The sequence below is a fragment of the Sturnira hondurensis genome, unplaced genomic scaffold (genome assembly GCF_014824575.4).
Source record: "Sturnira hondurensis isolate 20B ecotype Veracruz unplaced genomic scaffold, ASM1482457v3 Scaffold0011576, whole genome shotgun sequence".
Lineage (NCBI taxonomy): Eukaryota > Metazoa > Chordata > Mammalia > Chiroptera > Phyllostomidae > Sturnira > Sturnira hondurensis.
Window position 1 is genome coordinate 455,529 of NW_028084207.1, and position 14,570 is coordinate 470,098.

The 14,570-nt window shown below is 42.4% G+C and overlaps 1 protein-coding gene across 1 annotated transcript; it reads right to left on the bottom strand.

The window, feature by feature from the left end:
• Nucleotides 1-2,705: 2,705 nt before the first annotated feature.
• TAF9B (TATA-box binding protein associated factor 9b) lies at nt 2,706-11,500 on the bottom strand. The gene is made up of 7 exons (XM_037060301.1): nt 11,396-11,500; nt 10,712-10,793; nt 10,053-10,189; nt 9,839-9,973; nt 8,510-8,585; nt 5,479-5,589; nt 2,706-4,718 (listed from the first exon to the last, which is right to left on the bottom strand). The coding sequence occupies exons 1-7, from the start codon at nt 11,444-11,446 to the stop codon at nt 4,558-4,560; spliced, it is 753 nt and encodes a 250-aa protein (XP_036916196.1). The 5' UTR covers nt 11,447-11,500; the 3' UTR covers nt 2,706-4,557.
• Between the last annotated feature and the right edge of the window lie 3,070 nt (nt 11,501-14,570).

Genomic DNA, 14,570 nt, shown 5'->3' on the forward strand with positions numbered 1-14,570 from the left:
CCACCACAGCTGGGGCAACCTACAGGAAGGGCCTGGCTGGTGCCCATAGGTCCCTCCTCGGTCTGTCTAAGCTTTCCTGATTATGAGGGCTTCTCTGCCCTGTTTTTTCCCCATATTTCCAAATCTATAGATCCTTTATCTGGGAGACATCCAGCAGCCTTAAAAAGCTGCTGAACTAGCTGAAAATATTGTCCCTGTTATTTAGACAGCCTGTTCCCCATGGTAGAGGATTCATAGAAACCTTTAAAGAAAAATTTTTAACAAATAAAAGAACCTTTTCTGAAATTCCTCCTGCCTCAAGCATGGCAATTACAAAACCCGTTTGTTTTGCTTTCATTCTGTCTGCATCTTTAAATGGTAACTTCTTGCTAGCAAGGAGAATGTAGTGGGTCGAAATGTGCTGTTGGTGAAAGACGGGGAGAGGGGTACCACACTTTCCGAGTACCCTAACCCTGCTTATGGGTTTTGGGTCCTCCCCAAGCATTTAGGACTGCGAGGCTGGGTTCCAAGTGCTAGGTGACCAATCTTTATTTTGCGCATCCTGAACGAGCCAGAAATTAGATTAAGTAGTTTGGAGGTCCCTATAAGGCCCCTGCATATCTTGGGGAATTGATCCTAGACACCCTTGCAAGGTTCTGACTCATGTGGGAACACCCGATTTCTTGGGCCCAGGGGAGGAAGTACCTCTTGTCTCTAGAGCTTGGCGAATGCCAAACACTCATACAAAACCTGTGATTAACACGAAATTCTTCTGAAAAGCAATCTTTGGAGTCTGGTCAAAACCGAAACACTTGTTCACTATCTGCTTTTCCTTAGGCAGGTGGATGGAGGGAAAAGGCTAAATTGACAGGACTGCAAGAGGCAGCCTGAAAGAATCTTCTGAGGTGCTTGTAAATAGCCCTGTAACTAGTTGCTGTTTTTTAAAGCTAGTTAAAGGGAAAGTCTTTGCTCTTTCTTCCAACCCCAGACCTAGTTGAGGGTTGTGCTGCGGGGATGGACTTCTGAGTGTTTTTACGGTGTGCCTCTTGTTGTGTGGACTTTTGCTTGTGGCTGGCCGGACACCTGGTGTTCTGACACGGTCCACGTTCCAGCTTATCCTCTCACAGGTGTCTTTATTGTGGCAAGTGCCCTTTGGCTCTTAATTCCTCGACCCATTCCTGTGAGATTGCAGCAGACGCTTGGGAGAGAGTGCAAGGCTCCTTCCTGCTTACTAAAGAGGGTGCAGATGTAAAGCAGCCACAAGAGAGGGCAACTTGGAAGAAATCACTTTTCCTCTGAAATCCAACACACCCTGTCACCTTGCCGAAAAGCACTTGGTGTCCTTTGCCTGGGCTGATGCGTGCGCACTCCAACCAAGTTGGTGCGTTTTCCACAACTGTGGCTCATAACCCAGTGTCCCTGTTCCTGGGTGCCAGATGATGTGGACCCTGGCCTGTGGGGTCCATGTGTTGTGGATGTGACAAACAGATTCACAGGGACTACATAAGTCCTGTGGAGGAAAGGGGATGGCATGGCTGCAACCCCTGCCTGGACAGGCTTTTATTGCTTTTCCCGGTAGATGACATCAGGATGGTCCTCATTTATTATGCACAGGTTCGCTGTAGGTGACTACCTTTTACAGATAACAAAGAATGTTGCTAAATTACTTCAAAGAGAGGCATGTTGCACATCAAAGGGGAAGTGGTTGAACTGGTCACACTCCATACTTGGGAGGTTTAGCAGACTTTAGGAAGCCATTTTAAAGATATGCTGCCTCAATCCAGGGTGAGGGAGTTTTAGCAAAAAAAAAAAAGCAAACCTCGCGGTTCGATTCCCAATCAGGGCACATGCCTGGGTTGCAAACCGGTTCCTTGCAGGCTAACTACTAACTACCAGCAGGGGATGCACAAAAGGCAACCATACATTGATGTTTCTCTCCCTCTCTCCTTCCCCTCTAAAAATAAATAAATAAATAAAATCAAAAAAAAAAAAAAGCAAACCTCAAAGCAGCCCAGGTACAATGTAGGCCTGATTCCCCATGGGGAAACAGATCCGTGGGTTCCGCTCCTGTGTGCTAACTTGCTTCCTGTCAGTTTTCCGAACCAGGGGCTCGGCTACATTTGCCATGCCATGTGGAACAGTTCCCTGCATTATATGACACATGACTTTGTGCTATTCTGACTCGTGTTTTCTTCCTCTACTGTTGAGTACTTCCCTTCACTCTGGACTCCTTAGACCAGTGTGAATTATAGCTTCCATTCTCCAGCATGCTGGCAGCATTCCTATATTCAGATCAAAGGTGCTTGTCTCCTACTTGTAGAAGAAATGTCCTCACCACAATTACCATCAGTACATTTTTTAAAAAGTTCCACCTGGAAGCTGGAGGACATGTAATTAGGGGAGATCTGCAAGATAAAGCAGCCTTCATCTGAAAGAGCAAGCCACCCACTGGCTGGCTGATGCAGTAAGTGAATAAATGCTCAGTTACATGTACGAATTCCCAGGAAAGATAGAGCATGCTATGTTTTTAACAGATTTAAACCTATATCCTTTCCTTTTTATTTTGCTTCTCTAGGAGTCCTGTGTTGATTCTAAATAAAAGCAAGCACTTCCCTGATTTATAATTAATTCATCCATGTAACATATGTTAATTGATTTTTGGACCTCAGGATTACTGAGTCTTGTTCATCTTCCTTGAGTCTCTTAAATCAGAAAGGAAAGATAAGTGATAAACATCAATTTTTATTAATAATCTTGGAACATACATTAATAATTCCTTCGTTATACAGCATTTTACAGTTTTGGAAGAACTTCCACATACACCAGTTCAGCCCTCACAACATCCCTGTGAGGTAGGCAGGGTCACTGTTACCTTCCTATTATATTAGCAAGGAGAACAAGGCTCAAAGGTGAAGTAATAAGGTCACACAGTTGGTAGATGATGGATCCAGGGCTAGAACCTAGGCCTTGTGACGTGCTGCCTCCCTGAGAACATTCAAGTAATGACATCCTGTGCTATAAATAATGAACATTTCTCTCCTACGATGCCGCTCAGATCTGTTTGTGTAAGTATACCATCTTTTCCTAACATCCCCAAACACGCAAACTAGGATGAGACATTTCTTCCCTGTTACTGGATTGGTTTTCTCAGATGTATGAAGCACCATCCTAAGATGAAACTAACTTGTTTTAAATTTTGAGGAATTTCAAATATGAAAATTAATCTTAGAAAATTCTGCAAAAGTACGCTTGATGTTGAGTATGTCCAAGTTAAACAAAAACTGCACAAACCTGCTTATAGTTTTGAAAGCTTTGAAATCGCTCCCAATACGGTATCCCAATATGGTGTTTATAGATGGGTTTCTACTGGGGGCCCTACGTAGAGTGCACCTACTAAGTGCAATTCATGTCACACTACTGAGTTTTCATGGTAGGCCTTCTAGAGGAAGGAAAACCAGTAGGAAACTTTCATGTATGATCCCATCTTAAGTGTGACATCCTCAGAAATCAGCTAGAAAACTGATCTGAATTATACCAATAGGAGGAGGGTTCAAGCAGTAGTGATCAAAGCGTATCTATCTGCATGTGGTAAAAAAGGAAAAATAACACTTGTCCTTTAGTGGTTTTGTCCAGGTCTAGTGCAAATATACTTATCAAGGCAGATTTTAAGCAACAGTGTCACCTGTGTGAAATTTCAAAATGTGAAATATCGTGGAGTTATCTACTTGGAATATAAGACTGCAACTGAATGTAACCGACCCCAAACTACCTGTCAAAAGCAGAGTACAGTGTAATGGGCATAGAAGACAAGGGGTAAAACTCAAGCGCTCTGGAAAAATGGAAACATTCAGGGTAAAGTGAACTGTAGAACAGCAGGCATATCAAGTAGGTTTTAAAAATATAAAAATGATGCTAAGGTGTATGATATTTTGAAAATTCCAGTTTTGGCCTTTTAAATTTAAGAGCAATGGGGAGAAACTGAAGCTCGTGGGGAGGAGATGGTGCAGGAAGTGAATGGGAGTTTGAAATGGGGTTGAGGAGGTAGGTTAGGAAAGGCCAAGAAACGACTTAAGTACATTCAAAATTGGATTTAGAATCCCTCTAAATCCATCCTCTCCAAAAAGGTCTTCTACATTGAGAGATTTGGTTTAAAGAGCTGGTAACAATAAAAGTGACTATTTTACCTTGCCAAAGAAAGGAGTACTTCAATGCAGATTAGAAATTATGCTGTTAAAGATGAATCCACTGATCAGGTTGCAGAGACTGCAACTTAAATGCTGTCAGTGACACATGGCAGAAAACTGTTTCCAAAAATACAACCGCCATAGCAGGACGTGACATTAGTGAAACTATTAAGAAACGAGCGCTTAATTTTTTCTACTTGAAGCCTAATGGGAAAAAAAAAACCCAAAACACTGGCAACCTTACTTAAGAAATCTAACGGTTTGCAGGAATATGAAAAATACTGCAGCTATCTTTTAAGTTTTCTAAGATAAAACTTGAGATCTAGAACATTCTAGTTCAGTATATTGGGCTCAAAACCAACTAAACATCTGAAGTGCATCTAGACTGTATTCCTTATATAGTATCATTATCATCATCTTCGTGTTTTCTCTTCAATGGGTTTGATTCACCGGCCGTGTTCTGTGACGAAACCATGTTGGCGGTAACGAGAATATTTTTGGGCCCAATCATTGAAGGATTAATCAGAACATTTGGAACTGAAGTTGCTGCAGGAACTGTAAACAGAGGAGAAACACCCCCAAGGTACAAATTACCCAGGATCAGAAATATATGGTAAATAAACATTATTCAACAGAGCTGACCATAATTAGTAATTTCAAGAGCACGAAGTGTAACTACATCACAGAAGAAATTTGTGTATTATGCTCCATTAAAAGTTGAATTACGTTTTTAAACACTCAAATTAGTATCTAGTATAAGGTTAAAGGAGTTCTGTTAGTTTTTCAACTTAGCTACCTAAAATTTTACTTAGTACTTGGTCATGGGAAGCAGCACACTGGATCATAGCGCACACTGAAGGCACATTTATGTTCAGGTAAGGAGTCCTGCTTCCCCTACATGCCAGTATTTCATACAGGCAGTTTACCGTGTGTGTTTCTGTTTCAGATGCGAACCTAAACACATGGCCCCAAGTGCTTTTCCCTGAAGATGCCTTAGATTTGTGGGCCGTAGCTTAGTTTCATTCAGTGGTTTTTGGAGAATCTGATGATCACACTATATACTCTCCCTCCCCCCAAAGGACATGTATATTTAAAATTGGATACAATTTTAGTGGGCTCACAGACCACCCCCTGAAGATTTGCAGCATTACTGCCACCTTTCTGGTATGATATTAAAACAATTTAACTCTTGCTACAGGAACACAAACTGTTCTATAATCACATGTTACTCAGAGATTTTAGAATTCAGAAAAGGTATTTTAAAAGAACCACTTGAACCACTTATACCACACCCCCACCCCGTATATGACGTTACCTGGTTTGACAGGTGCGGGATGAGAAGGCGGAATCTGCACCGTAAATCTTTGGCTTGTCACGGACACGGGAGGTGCAACTTTATTTGGGACAGACACTGTTTGTGGGGTTGCTGTAGTTATAATCAACAGACTGTATTAGTTAGGTGACTTATTATACAGGTTCATATTCTGCCCTCCTTAGCTTGCCAGAAACTACCTTCAAAGCACAGGAAACTAATAAAAGGTGAGAAAAAAATCATTAGAAATATAAGAGTGAAGTAGCTTTAAAGATGCTAAAGAAGTAGCTTTTAGATGCTAAAAGTTTAGGACAGTGTACTAGTAAAGAATGGCCGGGTGGCTCAGCTGGTTAGAGTGTCATTCTGGGCACCAAAAAGAAAAAATTGTCTATTTGAACCCCAGTCAGAGCGTGTGTGAGGCAATTGATGGATGTTTCTCTCTCGCTAAAAAAACTAAATATATATATATATATTTGTGTTTGAAATCAGGCTTTTATCCCCTACTAGCTGAGTGTCCTTGGGCCAGTTATTTAATCTTTTTATACCTGTTTTCTCATCTGTCAAATGGGGACAACAGTACCTATCTCACAGGATTCTTGTGAGAATTAAACAAAAGAAATCCATCCATGTAAAGCTCTTCAAACAGCTGCTGCCACTGAATTTTAATGACAGGAAGTCATAAAGGTAAGCACTGAAATAAGCTTGCAGAATGAAAACCCAAGTTTTCTATCAGTTATGCTACGTGGCATTTTTAATCTTGGTCACTTGCTGAGAATTAGATCATGTCCACTATGCCTGTGAAGCTAAATCAACATGCGTCTAACAAAAGTCTATCAAATACAGCCACCGGGGGTCCCCAGGTGGGCACAACAATATTCTTTTTCTATATCTAGGTTTTTTTTTTCAGTAGAAAGGGATCCTGGAGATAAAAGTAGTCCAAGCTCCCCCTCATTTTAATTCTATCCTTTATTCCAAGGTAAAATTCAAATACCACCCCCGTTTATAAACTTTTTGACTTATTCATGAGTCATTGCCTGCCTCTGAAATTCCCTTAATCTGATGTAGGCGCCTTATTAGTAGTGTCTTATATTGTTCACTAAATTATAAGCCTTAGCTAATGGTTTTTATTCTTGAGAGCTCGTGGCTTTTGTGCCTTGCTTTTAACAGGCACTCAAGGAACATTTGATTAATGAATGAATTTTTCAAGACTCAGCATGTACACCGATGTCACAGCTCCCTCAAAAAAATTCATTTGCAGAAAACGTGTATTTTCCTAGTTTTTCCTTTGGGGATGTAGGCTTTCCACACATCCCTTCCCCCTGGAACCAGAAGTCTGCCCACAGATAGAGTTACTGAAAAAAAAAACCCCACAACAACCTAAAACTATCATTGAAAAAACCCTACAACTCTCCTCCTCACCAGCTACAAGAAGAAAGCCTAACCGGAAGGAAGCCCAAAGGTCCCCAGGAATCGTGGGCTCTAGTGCTTTCTTTCCCAAACCCAGGAAGTGAGACTTTAATGTAGCTCCATCCCTAGGCAAGTTTTCTCATGTATTTGCTCCAAAGAGTCTGGCGAAGCTTAACGAAGCAATCACTGTAAGTATTTTATTTGGTCAAGGAAATTCATAGCAGGTGGTAGTTTTCCTGGCCATTACTTATAAGGAATTGTTACCATTTAGGTAAGTATGGAATGGAGGCTTTAAATTCAACAGGATAGATGCTTAGGTCTTATGTGTTATAAAACTCATTGAAAAAATGTTTAAAGTTAAAAACTGCAGCTTTAATAGTTTTTGGCAGCTCCCTCAACTGAGGATTTAAGAATATCTAACTAGGAATACACTACTGATCTCAGCAAAAAGACTGAGAAGCGCTCTAACTGGGAACAAAAAATGACAACTGACACCTAAAATTGGTTACCTTGTCAACATGTGTGTACATACGGACCACAGCCTAGACTTAAAAAAATTGGTATTCACTTAATATGAATCCACAGATAAACAGTTTATGACCACAAAGTTACACAAATTATACATGCAAATTTGTCCACGAAGGTCACATGCAGGTAATTAGAAGTGTGTAAGTAATACTATATCAGGCCGGTCTGAAAATGTAAATTCACGTCCTTAGAATGTGGAGAGATTCCCTACACCCCTGAAGGATCAAATGTGACCTGCACTACAGCTACGTGAAATCTACAGGACGCGGCTATAAGCAGTAAGAGCCAAAACAACAATGCTGATCAAAGAGAAGGGAACTGTTTTCTAAAAACATTTTGTGAAAAAAATCCAGCAAGAATTTAGGACAAAAAATAAAATCAGGAACTCTGAGTCCATTATTTATATTTTTCTTATTACCTAAACAAGGACATTAAAAAAAGAGAAATAATGGTTTCTAAACACTGTTTTCCACGAAAAAGAATCAGAGCTCTTTGGAGAAATGGCTGATTCTAGGACTGAGATTAAAAATCAAGATTAGCTCAGAACACCTTGTGCCAGAAAGCAAGAAATGGTCGCAGAATGACGGAGACAGGTGAGCACAGATGAAGAGGCGATAAAGAACAATCAGTACTACTTTTGCAAAGGTTAGTATTATAAACACAGTAATTTTTTCCTTTGATAGCCTTCAGCTTCTTGTACATTTCTGAACTTTCTTTTGACTGCATTGTCTTGCCAACGTACTCCGAAATTTCTTTAATTTTTGATAAGTTGACTACTGCCATCAGTGTGTTTGGCAACATCATTTGTTTTGAAAACATAACTTAAACTCCTGTTTCTGGCCTCACAGCTTATACCAACGGGGAGGTTGGGTAATGTCCAAATTTATCCTCATTTGGGATTGGATCCTCTTTGTGGCTTTCTCATTTTGAAGTCTGGTAGAATGTATGTCTACAGTTTTACTAGAGGACGAGGAAACATAATGATGGCAACGTACAGGTGGGTATTTCTGACTCACCTTTTGACTTGGATTATAGCTCAAAACCAAGTGCTGAGGCACTTCTTTACCCGCCAGAAAAGGTGTTTCCCTTTCTCACTTACCTACAGTAGGGGTGGTAGGTCTGCTACTAACAGCACCAACACTTAACCGTGGAATTAGTCTTCCCTGGTTAGGTCCCTAGGGGGGTTAACAAACAAATTCGCTTTAATGTTCAGATTTGACACCTCGACTCACCAGGAATGAAATCAGGATTGTTGCTGTGAATTCTTCATGGATAACGCATGGCAAGAATGTCCTGTTGTTTTGGTTTTGGTTTTTTCCTTTGAGTGTTCTAAATTGGACATTAAAACTAGGGTTTTCAGAAGCAGATATGAGTCTACATGTATGTACATATATATAATTCTATATTGTATTTGGTTTAAGGTAGAGTTTTTTTTTTAGGATAACAACTAAATTCCTTGTAATTTTAAATCTTAACTAATGAACATCTTTTTAAAAAATATTTTATTTATTTATTTTTAGAGAGAGGGGAAGGGAAGGAGGAAGAGTGGGAGAGAAACATCAGTGTGTGGTTGCCTCTCATGTGTCCTCTATTGGGAACCTGGCCTGAAACCCAGGCATGTGCCCTGACTGGGAATTGAACCAGTGACCCTTTGCTTCACAGGCCAGTGCTCAATCCACTGAGCTACACCAGCCAGGGCCTAATCAACATCTTTAAGTCCCTTAAATAAATACTCTCCTATAGTGGAATTTCAGACATCAAATGCAGTCCCATGTCAGAACTTTCTCAGTGGTGGGGAGCCTTAGGTCATGTTTCTGAAAACAAGTCCAATTCCTGACAGCATATCATTTAGTCTGTTATCAGGCTTTGCTACAAAACCTATGGTACAGTGGAAAGACTGGTAGTTATGAAACCTGAGAATCCATCCTAGCTTTAGTATTAATTCAATGAGTAAGTTTAAGGTCAGTTTCCTGATGTGAAAAGTAAGTGTTGTGTTAGATGAACACTGAGATTCCTTTTAGCTCTAAACATCTTATATTTTACATTTTAATACAGCAGCTAAAATACATAGTATTTTCAAAGCAGGAATTCTATTTTTTGGGAAGATTTAGTTTATTTTTAGAGAGAGGAAAAGGGATGGGAAAAGAGAGGGAAAGAAACACTGATGTGCAAGAGAAACATGGATTGGCTGTGTCTTCTGGGGGCCTGGCCTGCAACCCGGGCATGTGCCCTGCCTGGGAATGAAAGCAGCGACCTTTGGGTTCACAGGCCGATGCTCCCCCCACACCAGCCAGGGCCAAAGCAGTCAACTTTCAAAAACTCTAGTAAGTTCACTTTTAATCAATCTATGTACAGATATTTGCTTTTTACAAGTGGACCTAACATATTGCCAGTTTTTAAAAAGCTCAATTGACCAAAAAAAGTTTACCTTTTTAAGTAAGGGCTTCAGCTTATAGTTTGGAGCAGTTAAGCAGTATCTGTCAGGTGGCAGTCTGGGTCCAGAATATGGCTTAATCATAGGTAAGGGGGTTTGGTTTTTCTGCCTTGCAATATCCAGTAAAAACTAAAAATAAAATATCGTTATTAGACCTACAATGCAGAAATCATAAGTAAAGTGAACTTTAAAATAAAAGTTTGCTCACATCTCTGGGAGGAGGAGAGGTAAAAGACTGATCAGCACGACACTGGATTGCCAGTCTCACATCATCTGCATCCACATTAGGTTTCTTAGCATGACTTGAATAAATTTTTGCATCATCCAGAATTGTAGTCACATATCCTTGAAGAACAAAACATTATTTTCTTACAGATATGATAATATCTTAACATTTATGGCTACTTTTCTTAATGGAAGAGAGTCCATTAATTTCTAGAAAGTTTATGCATTTTGATTTTGGTATCTAGTTGTCCTATGTGTATGATCAATTCTTTTTTTTAAAGATTTTATTTATTTATCTTTAGAGAGGAAGAGAAGGAGAGAAATATCAATGTATGGCTGCCTCTGTGAGTCCCCTGCCCGGAACTGGCCTGCAACCCAGGCACGTGCCCTGACTGGGAATCGAACCGCGATCACGTGGTTTGCAGGCCCACACTGAATCCACTGAGCTACACCAGTCGGGGCTCAATTCCTAAAAATATGTCACAATATAAATACTATCTTCCCCTATTTGAGCTCTTTTTTACTACTTGAGGCTGAATTTGGTGATACTGTTAAAGTAATGTAGTTGAAAATGTTCTTGGACTCAAGGAATCTTCTCAAATTCACAAGTTAGGCAGATTTTTTGGTGTTCTGTTAACTTACGGAACGCAAATTCCAACATCTGGTTTATAACCCTTGGTTCATACTCTGTAATTCCCATATCCTTCAGGATCTGTGCCATTACCTGTGGAACGAAATAAGAAACGCCAGCTGTGTAATCTGGGAATTAGAAATCCAGACTGGACCCAAGGTAGTATCTATATTCATGATATGGGTCGCCCTTCCCTGGGCCGCCAAGATTTAGTTATCCTTACCGTGCCCCGTGAGTGTGAAAAACACACCGAATGCCGTCGTACCCTCTTTGCCGAAAACTTATTTTTTTTGGCGGGGGGTGAGGGTGGGAGCGGGAGCAAAGAGAGAAGAAAAAGGCGGGGGTCGGTTTTCCCGGCGGAGGTAGGGGTGGCTACAGCTGGTTGTCATTCCGGCATGTGATGCGGGGAGTGAGCGTCAGAACCGCGGACTCGAGAGTCGGGGTTCGCAGACACGACGAGGCGGCCGGGACCGAGGTCCCGCCGACAGAGCCGGCCCGCTGGCCTGAGCAGTCCGGCGGGACTGGCAGGAGAGCGCCCCGCAGCCAGATACCCGCATCCCGCTCCGTCAGGGACGCCCGGCTCGGGCCGAAGCCGGCGCGCGAGACCGTGCCGCTCAGGCCGTCCGCCCGGGGCCTGCCTGCCCCGGCTCCTGACGCGCCGAGCTTCCCGTCCGCCTGTCACCGTCGGAACTTACCAAGGCATCTCTCGGAGAGTTCTTGGGGAGCGCCATCTTGCCCGGCTCCATGTTGTCCCGCCACAAGCCGTCTGCGGAGAGAGACGGATGCGGGCACAGGCTGCTGGCTCTGGCTCCGCCCCTGCGGGGCACGGTAGGCGGGGGGACCGCCGTGCCCCGCCCCGCCCGCATCCTCGCCCGGGTCGCCACGCCTCCCCGCGGCGCGTGATGGGGGACATCGGGGGCTTAGAAGGTACTGGTAAAACTTCCTCGCGGAGCCTGAGGTTAACCCTTGGGAGATCCGAGAGTCTCCTCTTTCCAGAGCTGGTCTCCGGGAAAGCGCACCGAAAGGGCCACTCTTGCCTTTTCTGGGGCCTCCCTCGCCCCTCCAGCTGCTGCCACTCTGACCCCTTCCGTTTGCCTGGAATCCCTGCAGGGGCCTTGCATCCACCTGCTGCTGTGCTAGGTTTGCCTGGTGCGGAGCAGAACAGCAGTTAAATTTGAATATCTCAGATCAACAGTATTTCTAGCATAGGTATAAACCCAAATACTTTGCTACAAAAGTATTTATTGTTGATGCGACATTGCAATTTCACAGGGCGTCCTCTGTTTTTATTTGCTAAATCTGGCAACTCTGTAACGTGTTCTCTACACAACAGGCCTTTGATCCACTGTGGTCACACTGAAAGCCCTGCTGAGGTCGTCCATTTTACGCAGCAGAAAAGATAAAGCCTTTCACCAATGACAGACCTAGGCAGGCCCAGCAGGAATGGAAAGTCGCCGGGTGGGAAAACTGTACCGTGGGAAACTGTGGCCTGGGAACATGCCTGCCTGGGAAACTGCCTGCCGACCCTACCCAGGACGAACAAATGCCCTGCTAAGATTGCGGTCTGGGGTCGGCCTACCCGGCATAACAGGATGCAGCTTTAACTTGAGCCTGACAAGATGTATCAAGGAAAATGGTCAGCAGAAAGGGCACCCTGAAACCCGCTCTAGCCAATCAGACTCTGACATCCCAACCAGTTGTTACCCTTCTCGGGGTTTTGCGCTTAAAAACCCCGCCCTAAGAGCAACCGAGTGAGTCTTAACCTCTTGGTTGGTTCCCCAACCTCCTTTGAGTGTCTCTACTTTCTCCACGAGTCCAAACTTCCCTTGGTTGGCTCCACTTTTCCCTCTTATTCCCCGCTAATAAACCCTGCTCCGTGGCTCGCTCTGTCCCTCTGGTTTCTTGAGCGACTCCAACGCACCAACCACTACCAGGATTCCCCACCGGAGCCCCCAGCCTTGCCCCTTGGCCCTGATCAGTTTTCTCTGTCCCTTATTTGCCTCCCAAAATGCCTGCCCTTCCGCACTCTTTACAGAACAGCCTCAGCGACTTAGAAAAACGTACATCAGTAAACTTTGTCTGACTTAAAAGTGTTCCAAAGACAACTCTCGCTTACTCCACAGTCAACCAATGCCCTAGAGTTCTCCATCCCAGGAAAGGCACGGTGACCCAGCACTCAGCCATGCTGTGCTCTTCCCCTCCCCACCAGCACAATCTACACTCAATAAATGTTCCCCCCAAATTGCTCCATCAAGTCAAGCTGTACCACAACAAATTGCTCCATTGAATTAACACAGTTGAGCCCTGTCAGAACTATGGCAGTTATTAATAAGTAGTTATAAAACAGTGATTCACATCCTCTGCCTAATTTTTAAAAAGATTTTATTATTTTTAGAGAGGGGGGAAGTGAGGGAGAAAGAGAGAGAGAAACATCAGTGTGTGGCTGACTGTGACGTGGCCCCCACTGGGGACCAAACCCACAACCCAGGCACATGCCCTGACTGGGAATTGAACCGGTGACCCTTTGGTTCACAGCCCACACTCAATCCACTGAACTACACCAGCCAGGGCCTCTGCCTATTTTTAATTGGATTCTTTGTGTTGAGTTGTATTACTTCTTTATATATGTTCTATATTAAACCCTTGTTGGAGCTGTTTTTTGCAAATGTCTTCTCCCATTTGATTAGTTGCCAGTTTGTTTTCTTTACGGTTTCTTTTGCTACGCAGAAGCTTTTTTAGTTTGATGTACTTCTATCCATTTCATGTTTTCTTTACTGCCCTTGTCTTTGGGGTCAGATTCATGAAATGTTCTCTTAACACCAACATCCATAAGTTTAGTACCTATGTCTTCTCCTATGGAATTTATTGTTTCAGGTCTCGTATTGACACATTTAATCTATTTTGTATTATTTTTTCTATTGGGTTGGCCAAAAATCCATTACATGTTTTCTTTACGATGTCTCTAGTAGCACTTAGTTGTCTTTAACTTCATTCAAAACAATTTTATTATATTGTATTGTGGCAGCTGTCATATCAGTGTGCATTAAAAAACACATCAAAGTTGGTGAAGGTTTGTGCAGCCATTTTAGTATTGAAGATGGGAGAAAATACCCCAAATTTTGGCATATTATGCTTTATTATAACAAGAAAGGTGAGAACACAACTGAAATGCAAAAAAAGATGTGTGCAGTGTGTGGAGAAGGTGCTGTGACTGATCGAACATGTCAAAAGTGGTTTGCCATGTTTCTTGCCACTACTGACATTTTGGCCAAATAATCCTTCACTGTGGGGCTGTCTTATGCGTTGGAAGATGCTTAGCAGCACCCTGGCCTCTACCCACTGGAAGCCAATAGCAGGAGATAGCCGACACACTCAAAATATCCAAATCAATAAAGTTACTGGTGAAAATGAAAAATGTGGTTTTTATTTTATAGACAAAACATACAAGACTTTTTGGCCAACCCAACATATGAGGACAAACAGCAGTAGTTTCATTCATTCTGCATGTGGCTTCCCAATTTTCCTAGCACCATTTGCTGAAGAGAATTCCTTTTCTCCATTGTATGTTTTTGGCTCCTTTGTCGAAAATTATTTGCTAATATACATGTGGTTTTATGTCTTGGCTCTCAGTTCTCTCCCATTGATTTGTGTTTCTGTTTTTCTGCCAATGCCATGCTGTTTTGATGATTGTTACTTTGTAGTATAATCAAAAGGTACAGAGTGTGATAACTCATGCTTCGTTCTTTTTTCTCAGGATTGCTTTGGGTTTTTGGGTTCTTTTGTGGTTCTATGCAAATCTGCCAATTTTTGTTCTATTTCTTTTTTAAAATGACATTGTAATTTTAATGGGGATTGCATTAAGTCTGTAAA